The sequence below is a fragment of the Erpetoichthys calabaricus genome, chromosome 12, assembly GCF_900747795.2.
Source record: "Erpetoichthys calabaricus chromosome 12, fErpCal1.3, whole genome shotgun sequence".
Taxonomy (NCBI): Eukaryota; Metazoa; Chordata; class Cladistia; order Polypteriformes; family Polypteridae; genus Erpetoichthys; species Erpetoichthys calabaricus.
Genome location: NC_041405.2, coordinates 21,884,000 through 21,898,391, shown reverse-complemented (window position 1 = coordinate 21,898,391; position 14,392 = coordinate 21,884,000). Strand labels below are relative to the sequence as shown.

Genomic DNA, 14,392 nt, shown 5'->3' with positions numbered 1-14,392 from the left:
ACGGCTGTGAACTTATAGCCTTGAACTAAAATATCAACAGTCTGCTCTTTCTCCTACTTCATGCTGAGCACCAACTGATCATTCATACTTATCCTGAAGTCAAAAGTGTGTCTAGAATTTAAGGGCATGAAAGAGGGTCTCATCTCAAGGCTCAGTCATGTCGTCATCATCATAAGAATAAAATAAAAACTGCTGATATCTTCCTGGACACCCTCCTTTCTGCTCAAGTTGCATTCATTTCTATTTTGTTGTTTCTCCTTTTCACACCAAGTGGCCGCCACCAAAACAAAGCATGAAACTCTGCTGATGAGACACCAGTCCAGACAGCAGGCCATTTTGGTTTTACTGTTATGATACTACAAACGCTGGCACTGAGTTACTCTTTGTTTGTTTTTTGCAACAGGTTATTGGCCTTCCTATAATGTGCCATTCCACAAGAAGATATACAATGAGAGTGGCTACCCTGTCATGTGGGAGCAGTACGGGGATGACTTCTCCTATGACTTGTGCCCTCGTGCTAAAATCTTCCGCCGAGATCAAAACCGAGTGAATGACATTGTTTCATTGAAACACATCATGAGATATAACAGTAGGTTGAAATTCAGAATTTTCCTTGCGCTTACCTGTCAAGCCTTATTCCCTCTTTTACTGCTTATTCTCTTCAAGAGGCTGCCTTCCAGGTAGTACTGTTATGATTCTTTACCTTGCTGCTTTATCCCTTCACTATTGTGGCAAACATGCAAAAAAGTTTGTATATATGAATACATGTCTGTCAGTCTATCTATTATGCCTACTATGCGAAAATTAAAATCTATCTATCTATCTATTCTTGCCAACTACACTAAGATCAATATCTATCATTCTAACTACACTAAAATTAATATCTATCTATCTTGCCGACTACACTAATATCTACCTTTCTATCTTGCCGACTACACTAAGGTCAATATCTATCATTCTAACTACACTAAAATTAATATCTATCTATTCTGTCGACTACACTAATACCTATCTATCTATCTTCCTATCTTGCTAACTATACTAAAATCAATATCTATCTATCTATCTATCTATCTATCTATCTATCTATCTATCTATCTATCTATCTATCTATCTATCTATCTATCTATCTATCCTGTGCACACTTGCTTCTGCATGCAATTATCTAATTGGCCAGTCATGTGGCTTCATTAGGAACATGGGTTGATAGCCACACCCACCACATGACGTACCACCTGGATTGGGAATCGAGTGCATCGGGTGACACATGTGGTATCATAATGCATGAAATGATGCAGACACAGGTCAGGCACGTCAGGTATTGTTCACATTAAACACTAGAATGGGGAAAAGTGTGATCTCAGTGGTTTCAACCATGGCATAATGATGGCAGATGGGCTGGTTTGAGTGTTTCTGTAACTGCTGCTCTCCTGAGATTTTCACACACAACACTCTCTAGAGTTTACTCTGAATGGTGTAAAAGCATCTAGTAAGCAGTAGTCCTGTGGACAGAAACATCTTGTTGATGAGGGAGGTCAGAGGAGAATGGCCACAGTGGATTGAGCTGACAGAAAGGCTACGGTAACCTCCGATGACCTGTCTGCACAACAGTGGTGAGCAGACAAGCACCTCAGAATGCACAACACGTTGAACCTTGAGCAGAAGACCACAGTGGGTCCCATTCCTGTCAACTAAGAAGAGAAAGCTAAGGCTGCGGTGGGCACAGGCTCAACAAAACTAACTGGAAAAAAGTAGTCTGGTCTGGTAAATCTCCATTTCTATTGAAACACACAGATGGTTGGATCAGAATTTGTGTCAACAGTCTGGGCTGGTAGTGGTAGCTTGATGGTGTGGGGAATGTCTTCATGGCACACTTTGCTTGAAGACCACAACCTATTTGACTATTTTTCATGACCATGTGTATCCCTTCTTGGCCACAATTTTCCTATCTTATAATGGCTACTTCCAGTATGATTATGCAGAATGTCATAAACCAAAAGTCATCAGAAACTGGTTTCACAAATGTGACACTGAGTTGAGTACTCTTCGGTGGCCTTCCCAGTCACCAGATCTGAATCCGGTAGATTTAGATGTGGTGGAACAGGAGAGTCCCAGCATGAATGTGCCGCTGACAAATCTTTAGAAACTGCGTGATGCAATCAAATCAACATGGATGAGAATTTCAAAGGAACGTTTCCAACATCTGGTGGAATCCATGCCACAAAGAATTGAGGCTGTTTTGAGCAAAAAAAAAGACAGCGGTGCTCCTAATAATACTGTATGTTCAGTGAGTGTCTGTTTCGTGTCGGTGACATAATGGGCTTGTGTTAAGGAGCTGGTGTACCTAATTAAGTGGCCAGCATGAGTGCTACATATCTGTACAAGGGGATTGCTTCTGAGCACACTGAGTTTTTGCTTTCCTCACTGTACTTGAACCCAACTTTAGTTCATGGACTCTGACCATGCCAGCCGCACTTGGGCAGATTGCCCTGCTGGGGAGTCCTGTTACACAAAACTCGGGCCACTTGCCAGTGGTGCCCTGCAGCTGTCAGATCACTCTTTGCTAACCTCACTAGGTGGAATTTCTTTGTCCCCGTATAAACATCTCACTTTACTTTGTCTTCAGATTACAGCAAAGATCCATACTCGGAGGGTAATCCATGCAAAACGATCTGCTGCAGAGAAGATCTTCAATCAGAGCAGCCCAGCCCTGGAGGATGCTACGACACAAAGGTTTGGTTGTTAATATGAAGGGAAATGAATACATCATTACTGGATTACTATAGGAGGCTCATTGAGTCATGTCAAAATTCTCAGGTCTTGATAAATGATACTTTAAAAAAAAATGTATTACAAATGTCTATAAAAAGTGCTCACCGCCTTGGAAGTTTTCCCATTTTATTGTTATACAACACTGAATCACGGTGGGTTTAATTTAGCTTTTTTGACACTGGCCAACAGTGTAGCCTTGCAAAGTGTTCTTTACTGATGACAACCCAACCTCCTCGAGTTGACTGTGCAACACTAGCCTTGTTGCCCGTCTTCGCCTGGGAAATTTTATAAGATAAAGGGTGTCAGGTTTAGTGCCATCGGGTAATCAGATGTATCAGAAGTGCTATGAAACTATCAAAGTGCTCTTCTGTACGCTATTTTTGATTATTTATTACAAAGGGCTAATTATTATTGACAAGCAGTGTGGTGTAGAGGTTAAGAGTTGTGGATCCAGATTCTACTACTGACACTGTGTGACCATGAGCAAGTCTCTTCACTTGCCTTTGCCAAAATGGAAGAATGAAGAAAATGTAACCAACTGTATCTCTCAAATGACAGGAGCCATACCACCTGTTCTTAGGAACAGGACAAACACACCTGAAGCTAAGCATTCCCTAAGTCATGGCGTTTAAAAATTCCAAAGCAAGTGGATGTGACAGTACAACCTGGATGAACTGCAGCTGTTCTTTCCTAATGTGTCTGGATATCTAGGGGCACTTTCATTCTTACATTGTGGCACTAAGCTGAGAGAGTCTTTTATAGATAGATAGATAGATAGATAGATAGATAGAAAGGATACTTTAATTGTCCCCAAGGGGAAATGTAAAATTTCACACTTTGATCCTGCATGTTCTCTGGATGGATGTTGATTTAAGTGTAGTGACAAGCAACTGCTGGCGTATCCTACATCAGCTTTGCTCTTCCTTACTGTATTCCTTGGACCAATGGGGTGTGTGTCATAGTTTAGGGGTCAACTCCAGACTCCCGTACCCATGCGCCTCTAGGCCAATCCTGTCTAGACACTATCTATGCTCTTGAACCTTCTACCGATCAGTGTTCTACCTCTGTCCATTGGCTGGTTTAAAGGTTTCTCTTCACCTTGCAGTCACCAAAACTGTGGGTAAATATGTCAGCTTAGACAAAGCCAAGTTCCTCTTCTAACTGGTTCTTACCTGTTAAGTGGTGAGCAGAGCAAACAAGCAAGTTCTTATAATGAACTGTTAATTTATAGTAACAGCAGCCATACCACATGCACTTCAGAAGAGGTCATCCACCTGCAGCTAAGTATATTCGGACCCGGCCAGTACTTGCATGGAAAAGCTTGGGTTGCTGCTGGAAAAGGTGTTGGTGACCAGCAGGGGGCACTTACCCTGTAGGTTGAATGAGGATCCCAATGCCCCAGTGCAGCGACGAGGACACTGTGCTTTAAAAAAATGGCACCGTTCTTTGGATGACTCGTAAAACTGGGCTCCTGACTCTCTCTGGTTATAAAAGATCTCTGGGCATCCTTTGTAAAGAGCAGGGTGTATCCCGATGTCCAGCCTAAGCTGCCCCCTGTGACCTAGTCATTCTGGCCCCCCCTCATCATTCCCTGTCTATAACTGACATCTCTCCCACCATTAAACCACCTAATAGCTCATGTGTGGTGAGCATACTGGCTCAATAATGGCTGTCGTCACATCATTCAAGTGGATGTTTCTCATTGGTGGTGGTTAAAGTGGTTTCCCTCTGTCTATGTAAAGCGCTTTGAGTAGCAAGAAAAGTGCTATATAAATGTAATTAAACATTGTAAGTTGCCTTGCATAAAGTGACCAGTCAAATAAGTAATATTATTAGGGCACTGGAGCTGCTTACTCTTCATCATGCCATACGCAATGTCCTTGACCAAAAAAGTCCTGCTTTTTCTACTGATTTGGCTTTGGTTGATGGTCACTGCAAAATACAATTTTACAGGAAAGTGTATACTTTTGAATTGAAATGAGTAATCTGTGGGAATAAAGTGAAATTAGAATATATACTTTTATCATTACTAGACATTTACAATTTTCATTTGGATTAATTTTGTTTTTCGTCAGTTATATGTGCCCCCCCCCTTGAAGTCCACAGATGTGAACGAATATGTTAAGTGGTGCTAGAAGTGGATAGATATTACTGCCGATACTCTGTCAGTGGGTCGTGGGTTGCCATCGGTGGGTCACAAGCACATAAAGAACAAAAAAATGCTATTTCAGTTACTGAGATGTGCTGAAACCAAACCAGTTTTTCTACTGGAGGGCTATATACATAAATATTGATATATCGAAATGTCCTTTCTTATCAGATTGCCAAATTTCAGCTTTTTAATTAAATTGAGGAATGGAGTAGTAGATTTACAGTTGTTTGCGTGGAATAAGATATGTAGGTTATGATTATTAAAATAGGTTTATTAATTTTATTAACTCAGAAGAATGTCACAATGCACTTACGTACAATCACATAAATGTTCAAATCGCTGGCTTTGCATACTCACAACTATAAACCTACTTTTGCTCAGCCCAGTATATATACAGATATTATATTTTTTGTTATTCACAAAATTCACCAGTTTGTAATGAACTCCAAAAGGATTATTTTAAAGTTTTGCATATTTAATCATTCACTTCTTGAAGGATTCATGTTGTCTAGTCCTGAAATTTTGACATTAACATTTTTAATCTTTGTTGCATATCACTCTCAAATTTTAAATTGTGTATTTTCAGTCTGTTTTGATTTGGTGTATTTGTCCTACATCATCATTATCAGTGGTTTAATGGCCATTTGTTCTTCAACACCGAATACTTCTTTTATTGGCTAATTAAATACATAACAAATGCAAGCTTTCTAATCTATTTAGTTAGCAAATAAAAGGTGTCATTTCACCCTACTTTCTCCTGTATCAATCTGTGGCTAACACGGTACAACACTCTACTGCTATGCCATGAGGTGGAAATAGAATAACACACTAATGATTCTACTGTTCAAAGCACAAATCGTATTTGATAAATATTTATTGCTTCTCACAAAATCCACCAGTTTGTAATGAACTCCAAAAGGATTATTTTAAAGATTTGCATATTTAATCATTCGCTTCTTGAAGGATTCATGTTGTCTAGTCCTGAAATTTTGATATTAACATTTTTAATCTTTGTTGCACATCGCTCTCTAGTTTAAATTGTGTATTTTCAGTCTGTTTTGATTTGGTGTATTTGTCCTGCATCATCATCATCATCATAATTGGTTTCATTGTTTTAATGGCCATTTGTTCTTCAACACCGAATACTTCTTGTCATGAGGTGGAAATAGAAAAACACACTAATGCTTCAACTGTTCAAAACAGAAATCCTACATTTGATAAATATGTTTTGTTACTCACAAAATTCGCCAGTTTGTAAAGAACTCCAAAAGAATTATTGTAAAGTTGTGTATATTTAATCATTAGCTTCTTGAAGGATTCATGTTGCCTGGTCCTGACATTTTGATATTAACTTTTTTAATCTTTGTTGCATATCACTCTCTGGTTTAAATTGTGTGCCTTCAGTCTGTTTTGATTTGGTATATTTGTCCTGCATCATCATGATCTCTGGTTTAATGGTCATTTGTTCTTCAATACAGAGGACATCTTATCATGGGGTGGAAATAGAAAAGCACACGAATGCTTTTACTATTCAAAACACAAATCCTACATTTGATACTGAGATGCTCCTAAAACACAAACCTGATTACCAAAAAGCAGTAAAACTTTATACTAAAGTGTGAAGAGCTATGAAGCCAAAGAAACAAATGGAGCATCAATCAATGAGTAAAAATAAAGCCTTGTTACTGCCTCCTATTATTAATCAGATAATCACTGTGAAGCTTACAAAATATAATTTTGTTATTTAAGTTTCCATCTTGTTTTTTTTTTTCAGGTAACTGATTACCACGCAGCCAAACTGTTCTTAGCAGAGGCCATCAATGGACCCACAGTTCAAGGAAACCTGCCAGTATTCAGCTGGATGAACTTCAATAGCACGTTACATGTTGGCCTGCCACCCACCTATAAATTCAAATTTGAAACAATGAAGCCAACTTTATTCAAGCCTTAAGGGATGGAAGCTTCACTTATGGAACCCACAAGGAAGAAAACAAATACTCAAACATCATACAAAAATCATCCCATCCTTGAACTACAGTCGTGTGAAAAAGGTAAGTATATCCCATGGAAATCATTGACGTTTCAATGTATTTGAACAGGCAAACATCTGATCTATGCGCAGATAAAGGTGATATACTTGAATAAAAACACAAAGAAAACTGACCTTTTCAAATCAATTCAATAAAAAAATAAAATGTAAGTCCACCCTTGACCTCAGAAGCTGATATTGGCCCCTTTGGCAGAAATAACTTGTTGTAGGCATTTGCACAGCTGCCCACCACTCTTTGACATCAACTGGATGAAAGTTTTGACCCCCATGCAAAATTCCTTCAGTTGTAAGATGTTTGCCGGTTTTCTTATGTGTACTGCCCATTTTAAATCCCCCCCAACAACTTTCCAATGGGGTCAAAATCGGGGCTTTGTTTTGGTCAGTCCATAATCCTACATTCCTTCATTTCAAGTCATTCCTTGGTGGACTTGCTAGTGTGAATGGTTATCATTTTTAAAGATCCATTTCTGATTCCATTTCAACTTTTGAACAGATGGTCTCGTATTCCTCTCAAGTACACTTTTGATGTGATGCAGAATTCACAGTTGACTTGATGACTCAAAGCTTCTCAGGTCCTGAAATAACTATATGCATCCCCAAACCAAAATATGTCCATTATGCTTGATTGCTGGTATGAGGTTCTATTCCAGAAATGCTGTGTTTGGTTTGTGCCAAGCATTTCTACTGTGGCTAACCAACTCTAACTTTGATTCTTCTGTCATTTTTCCAGAATTCCTGGATGTTCATTGGCAAACTGTAGTCTGACGTTCTTGTTGGACACCAACGGCGTTTTCCTGGCACACCTCACTTGCAGGTCAAATCTGTGCAATCTTCCTGATTGAAGATGCATGCACTTTGACACCAGTGTTTTACAGGAGTTACCTGCAGATCCTGCAAGGGGCTTCTTGGAGACTTCTTTTACTATTCAACAGTCAGCTCTTGGGCTGAATTTGCTGGGTTGTCTTAACACATGGGCATGCTGGGCAGTTGCCCAGGGTCCCTATGGTAATCTATGTATGTTGTGACTTGCTAAGTGGTTGTGTAGGTAGGGGCTCCAGTGCACTGCTTTGCCCGGGGGCCTATAATACTGTTAAGAGGGCTCTGCTGGAAAGTCCTGGAAATATTAGTAATCGTTTGAAATCCACACTACTTTGTAGATGATCTTCCTCACAGTGGAATAATTTGGTGATCTTTCTAAATCCCTTGCCAGACTCGTCGGCATCCACAACCATATTTCTGTTGGCCTTGAGGGAGCTCTTTTGATCCTGGCACGATGACGCCACACATGTCAATAGCAAAGAGAACACCAGACCCTCGGTATCTGTGGGTCCACCTGCATACTCCCTAAGAAGATTCTAATCATAGGCACCGCATCTGGAATACCAAATTCTATGTATTTGGATATGAAGTCGTGATAAATGAAGGGCAATCAGCATGTTTGTTAAATTTCAATGAAGAATGAATACACCATGTTAATTTGATGTGTTTTTTGTTGAAGTACGAGGGGCATTCACAAACTTTCCCCACTTTTTAAAACTCTAATTATTAAGGATTTCAAAAACAAATTATGGGCACTTTTCTACATAGTCACCTTTGTTTGCAATGCAAATTTCCCAGCGTTGTACCAACTTTTTAATGCCTAATTACTACTACTCCGGCCTTCACCGTTTCCAACGAAAATATAAAAGTGCGGAAACTTTTTGAACACCCCTCGTATATCACCTATATATTATCTGTAGCTACTGCATGAAGATCTAATGTTTGCCCATTCAAATATGTTGAAAAAGTCAAGCTTCCACAGTATGCACTTACTTTTTTTTACACGACTGTATGTAATGTCTACAAAATGCCATTATTTAAAATAGGCGACGCTTTGCTGTCTGCGTAGCCAGCAGTGCAGAGACAGTAATGAGTAATACGGAGCTCGGACAGAAGCCTACAGCTGTTTAATTTCTCTGTTTAGTATGGATAATTTTGCTGGAGAGCGTTTCTATTTTTATACAATTTCTCTTACGGGGCCAGTAGTTAATGGAGATTTTGGAGACTGAACAGTTAGTATAGACGTCTGTTCTTTTTTCTAATGAGGCACAAAATTGTAAAATTTTGTACATTGAGATGAAAATCTTTTACAAGATCTAAGAGTTAGAATTTTTTTGTAAAAAAAAAAAAAAAGAAGATCAAGTGTTTCCCACAGTACAGTAACGCAATACTGTTTATACAGTAGTACTTTATATAAACATTTTCTATATCTCTGCAATGAATCTGCCAATCGGCAACCTCTACGTACGGGTCATTTTTGTAAATGGACTTGGTGTATTTGGACAAAGCCATGAAAGGGAACGAGAAATGGATCAAGTTTTTCACATGTTGCCATGTTGTGGTCTTGCACTAAAATTATTTTACTTTTTCCCTCATCAAGCAACACTCAAAACCCCAGAACGACAAAGCGAAAACAGGATTTTAGGATTTTTGCAAATGGGAAATATCCCATTGATGTAAATATTCAGAGCCTTTACTAGGACACTTAACATCTGGCTCAGGAGCTTTCCATCCTATTATTACGGTTCAGATGTTTCTATAGCTTGCTTGAAATCCACCTCTGGTCAACTCAAGTGATTGGACAGGATTAACACTCTGATTCAGGAGCATCCCATTTTGTTGGTCATGGTTGAGATGTTTCTACAGCTGGTTTGGAGTCCACCTGTGGACAATTCAGTTGTTGGACAGGATTAAGACACATGCCTGTCTAAGGAAGGTCCCACTATTGAGCAAAAGCAAAGCCATCAGTTTGTCAGCAGATCTTAGAAACAGGATTTTGTCAAGGCACAGATCTGGGAAAGGCTACAAAGCATTTCTGCACCATGGAGCATAATGGCCTCCATAATCCTTAAATGGAACAGCCATGACTCTTCCTAGAACTGATGGTCAAACTGAGCAATCACAGGAGAAAGGCTTTGGTAATAGAGATGACAAGATCTCCATGGTCACTCTGGCTGAGCTCCAGGGAACCTGTGTACAGGATAACCATCACAGCAACACTCTGCCTGTCTGGATTTTATGGCAGATTGAGCAAATGGAAAACTCTCCTTGCTAAAACACACCTGGAAGCTTGCTGGGAGTTCTCAAAAAGGCACTTAAATCACTCTCAGACTGCGACAAGCAAGAGTCTCTGGTTTGATGAAACCAAGATTAGCATCAAGTTTTGAAGCAACATGGCACCTCTCTTCACGTGTGCAATATCATTCTAACAGTGAGGCATGGTGATGGCAACATCATGCTGTTGGGTTGTTTTTAAGTGGCTGGTACTGGGAGACTAGTGAAGGTTGAGGGAATGCTGAATGAAACAACGTACCAAAATATCCTTAATGAAAACCTGATCCTGAGTGGCGCGGGCCTTAGACTGGACTGAAGGTTAATCTTCCAACAGGACAAGGACCTCAACGGGCACAAAGCAAAGACATAGGGAAGGGAACAACTCTAGGGAAGTCCTTAAGTTGCCAAGATTTGAACCCAATCAAACATGTCTGGATAAACAGCTATCCATCGACCATCTCCATCCAACCTGACAGAGCTTGAGAGGATTCAAGACAAGAACGGCAGAAAATCTCCAAATCCAGAAGTGCAAAGCTTTTCACATCACACCCAAGAAGACTTCAGGCTGTAACGGTTGCCAAAAGTGCTTCATCTAGGTACTGAGTAAAGGGTCTGAATACTTACTGTATGTCATGGAGATATTTCAGTTTTATCTCTATTATAATAAAAAAAATCTTGGGAGGAGAGACGGAATGTGACTTTCTCAGAGAGACACTTTCATGTCTCGCGAGATGAGACTTTGTGCCAAGTGATTTAACCACGCCCGGGGCCAGAAATAAAAGACTTCATAAAGAATTCAAAAACGTTAGTGCGATACACATGCAGAGCAGGTTAGAGATAATAAAAGTATGAAAATTCGAAAGCATCAAAACAATGATAGTAAAGATCACATTAGCGCAAACAAACGGAAATTATTACTCGGTGAAATAACGGAACAGCAAAACGAGATCCAATATATTGTTCGGATTTAAACTTTAAGTCAGAGACTTGTAGATCATCTAATTCGTGTTGCCATCAGGGAAAAGTAGTGCTTCATCCCAATGAAGAGGCGTATCCATGAGAATTAAAAGATTGGGTGTTTGGTGAAAGTGAAACCCACATACGCTGTCACGCTTCAGTCAGAGTTGCACAGATACACAGGAGATTTTAGACACAGAAACATTATTCAAACACTTCAAACAAACAGAAGTCTCTTTCAGGAGTGAATTGAGCATCGTGTGTAGTTGGAGGGGACAGTTCCGTCTCTCAATTAAAAGAATAGAAAATCTTCCTCTTCATAGAGGTGCACCTAGGGAGTGGATGTCTGGGGGAGAAGAGAGACAAGGCAGCGAGATAAAAGGGCAGCTGCTGTACAGGCTTTTAAATGTTCGAAGCGCCGTGTGAAATGCAGATCATGTGGCACAGCAGCAGCAGCAAACCAGCAGCTGATCGAGCAAAGAGGAGGTTAAAAAAAAAAAAAAACTATTAGTTTCCCATTGTATCACCGTTTAAGAGGGGGTTTCTGAGGGGCGACCGCGTCTCTTTGGGGTGCGTTCAGCCCCCCTCTTCACAATGCAAGTGGCAGAAACGTGTTGGCGAGCAAAGCGGGCAGGGGCAAAGCCCCCTAGTATTTTTAATAAATCTCCATAAATTTCTAAAGTCCTGTTTTTGCTTTGTCATTCTAGGGTATTGAGTGTTGTCTGATGAGGGGAAAAATGAATTTGAAAGATTTTAGCCCAAGGCTGCCACCTAGCAAAATGTGTAAAAAGTGAAGGGGTCTGAATATGTTCTGAATCCATTGTACTGCACATCTATATAAATAAAGCTATCTTGGCGTCTATTTATATGCAATTTGTATATGTTTGTTCTGGCGGCATTTAAATACAATCACCCAGATGTTAATGAAAATTTGAGGGTAACTCAGGGCTTGTCTTGCTTGGAATATCGGCTGTACAGCATCGCCAAATGGTAAATCTAACGTCATCGGGTTTCTGCTGTCAACCATTAAGTCCCTTCATGACGACGCCAGGGGCTTTACAGCTGACAGATTGAAAGTGAATGATAGTATAAATGGAGAAGCTCAGTGTTAGAATGACTGTTCAAGATCTTTACCGATAGGTTACAAATAATTCTGTAATTCCTTATGAGAAGGATTTAGAAGTCGTAGTGGACTTCACACTATCAACAACAGAATTTGAGGTTATATAGCGCCCTGATGTATACAGCACAAGTCCAAGGAGGTTCTGCTCAAGGTTTATAACACACTGGTGAGGCCTCATCTGGAGTACTGTGTGCAGTTTTGGTCTCCAGGCTGCAAAAATGACGTAACAGCACAAGGGCAAGTCCAAAGAAGAGCAACTAGGCTGATTCCAGGGCTACAGGGGATGAGTTATGAAGAAAGATTAAAAGAGCTGAGCCTTTTCAGTTTAAGCAAAAGACGATTAAGAGGTGACATGACTGAAGTGTTTAAACCTATGAAAGGAATTAGTCCAGTGGATCAAGTCTCTGTCTTTAAAATGAGTTCATCAAGAACACGGGGACACAATTGGAAACTTAATTAGTTGAAAATTTACACAAACATTACAAAGTTTTTCTTCATACAGAGAACCACAGACACATGGAGGATTAAGTTACCAAGTAGCATGGCGGACAGTAAGACTTTACAGACTTTCAAACTAGATGTTATTTTAGAAGAACTGAGCAGATAGGACTGGTGCGCTTTGTTGGGCTGAATGGCCCATTCCCGTCAAGATTGTTCTAATGTTCTTATAATAAAAAAAAATAAAAAACCACAGGATGCAAGGCTAACAAGCTTAATAAATTTACACATAAAATCAACACATTTGGCTCTTAAGCTAACAAGTCTATTTTCTATTAAGCGGCAATGGCAAATTCATCTACTTCTGTTCTTTTCCTAATTAAAAACATGAACTGCTGTACTAAACACAAACTAACTCAGCATCCACACACAGACAAGGCCTGCTCGATTTAATAAAGGACAAAACGAAAAGGTCTGAACTCATTCTCTTTAAATTGCTGCTGAAGATGCACCCGTCTCTTCTTAACAGTCCAACATCAACTCAATGACATAAACGTTTATCAGTCCTCTCCATGCACAGAATGACACCACAGACTCCCTTTTCTCATCTTTTTAATCCACTTTCTTTAATTTAAAAGACAATATTCTTGCCTTCACTGTCTCCTACAGTTTGACTGTCCGCTCTTGGTTTACAGGAGGTTCTGGCATCAAAACCACACACGTTATTCCTCAAGTCCTGTAACACTCTGTGTGAAGGAGGACTACAATTAAATTACAATAACGCTTAGAAAAGTAGATTCTGAAAAAACACAGTTTTTGAGATCTTCTAATATACCTATCACTGACTGCGTCATTTGGGGCGAAAAATCAGCCAATCAAATCATTACTTATTGATAATTAAAGGGTACGTTTGGCATTTTTCAAGGTTGAAATTATTTCTTCACAAACAAGGTATATATGCCTTTGCTACACGGAATTACGAGGGCAATCCCAAAAGTAAGGTCTCCAAAGCGGTGGGGACGTAGAGAAACTGTTCATACGGCTGTTGGCCACACTGTTGTGATTGGTGCTTCCTCCACTCCCAAACAAGCATGCGCGGCTTCGCTGGTATGCTCAATCTTGGTTTGGCAGCCCTTGAAAATGGAGCTCATGTTGAACGCTACCACCAAGTGTGAAGTTCGCGCAGTTATTCGATTTTTGAACGCAAAAGGCGATAAACCAGTTGAAATTCATTGCCAATTGACGGAAGTGTATGGACAGTCGTGCATGGATGTCAAAAACATTCGCAAGTGGTGTAGAGAGTTTACAGCCGGTCGTACTGAAATTCACGACGAACAAAGGAGCAGGAGACCATCAATTTCCGACGAGACAGTCGTGAAGGTTGAGGAAAACATGCGTAAAGATCGGCGGATCACTCTGGATGCTCTCTGCAACCAGTGACTACCTCCTGTTCCCTAAGTTGAAAGAACATTTGTCCGGAAGGCGATTCTGCTCCGATGAAGAGGTGAAAGATGAGGTTCAACGCTTCCTGAAGAACATGGCAGCGAGCTGGTATGACATGGGCATTCTAAAACTACCACAGCGTCTACAAAAATGCATCAACCGAAATGGCGATTATGTAGAAAAATAAATAAGTCTTTAAGCTTTAAAATGATGTAAATATTATAGAAAATAAACGGTTGTTTGTATTTCGAAAAAAATAGGAGACCTTACTTTTGGGATTGCCCTCATAATTTAATGTTGTGTTTTCTATTAATTAAAAAGTATATAATATAGCCTGTCCTGGAGCACAAATCATCACAAAAAA

The 14,392-nt window shown here is 39.8% G+C and overlaps 2 protein-coding genes across 2 annotated transcripts in view; one reads left to right on the top strand and one right to left on the bottom strand.

The window, feature by feature from the left end:
• Positions 1–11,886, top strand: part of LOC114661947 (phospholipase B-like 1) — a 56,489-nt gene extending 44,603 nt beyond the window's left edge. Inside the window, exons 9-11 of the mRNA XM_028815209.2 lie at positions 404–589; positions 2,627–2,733; positions 6,699–11,886. Of these exons, the coding sequence (XP_028671042.1) occupies positions 404–589; positions 2,627–2,733; positions 6,699–6,875 (470 nt within the window). The 3' untranslated portion in view covers positions 6,876–11,886. The remainder of the gene's footprint in view (positions 1–403; positions 590–2,626; positions 2,734–6,698) is intronic.
• LOC114661946 (ribonucleoside-diphosphate reductase subunit M2 B-like) overlaps positions 1–14,392 on the bottom strand; it is a 135,566-nt gene that overhangs the window by 109,097 nt on the left and 12,077 nt on the right. The gene's annotated exons all lie outside the window — the stretch shown is intronic.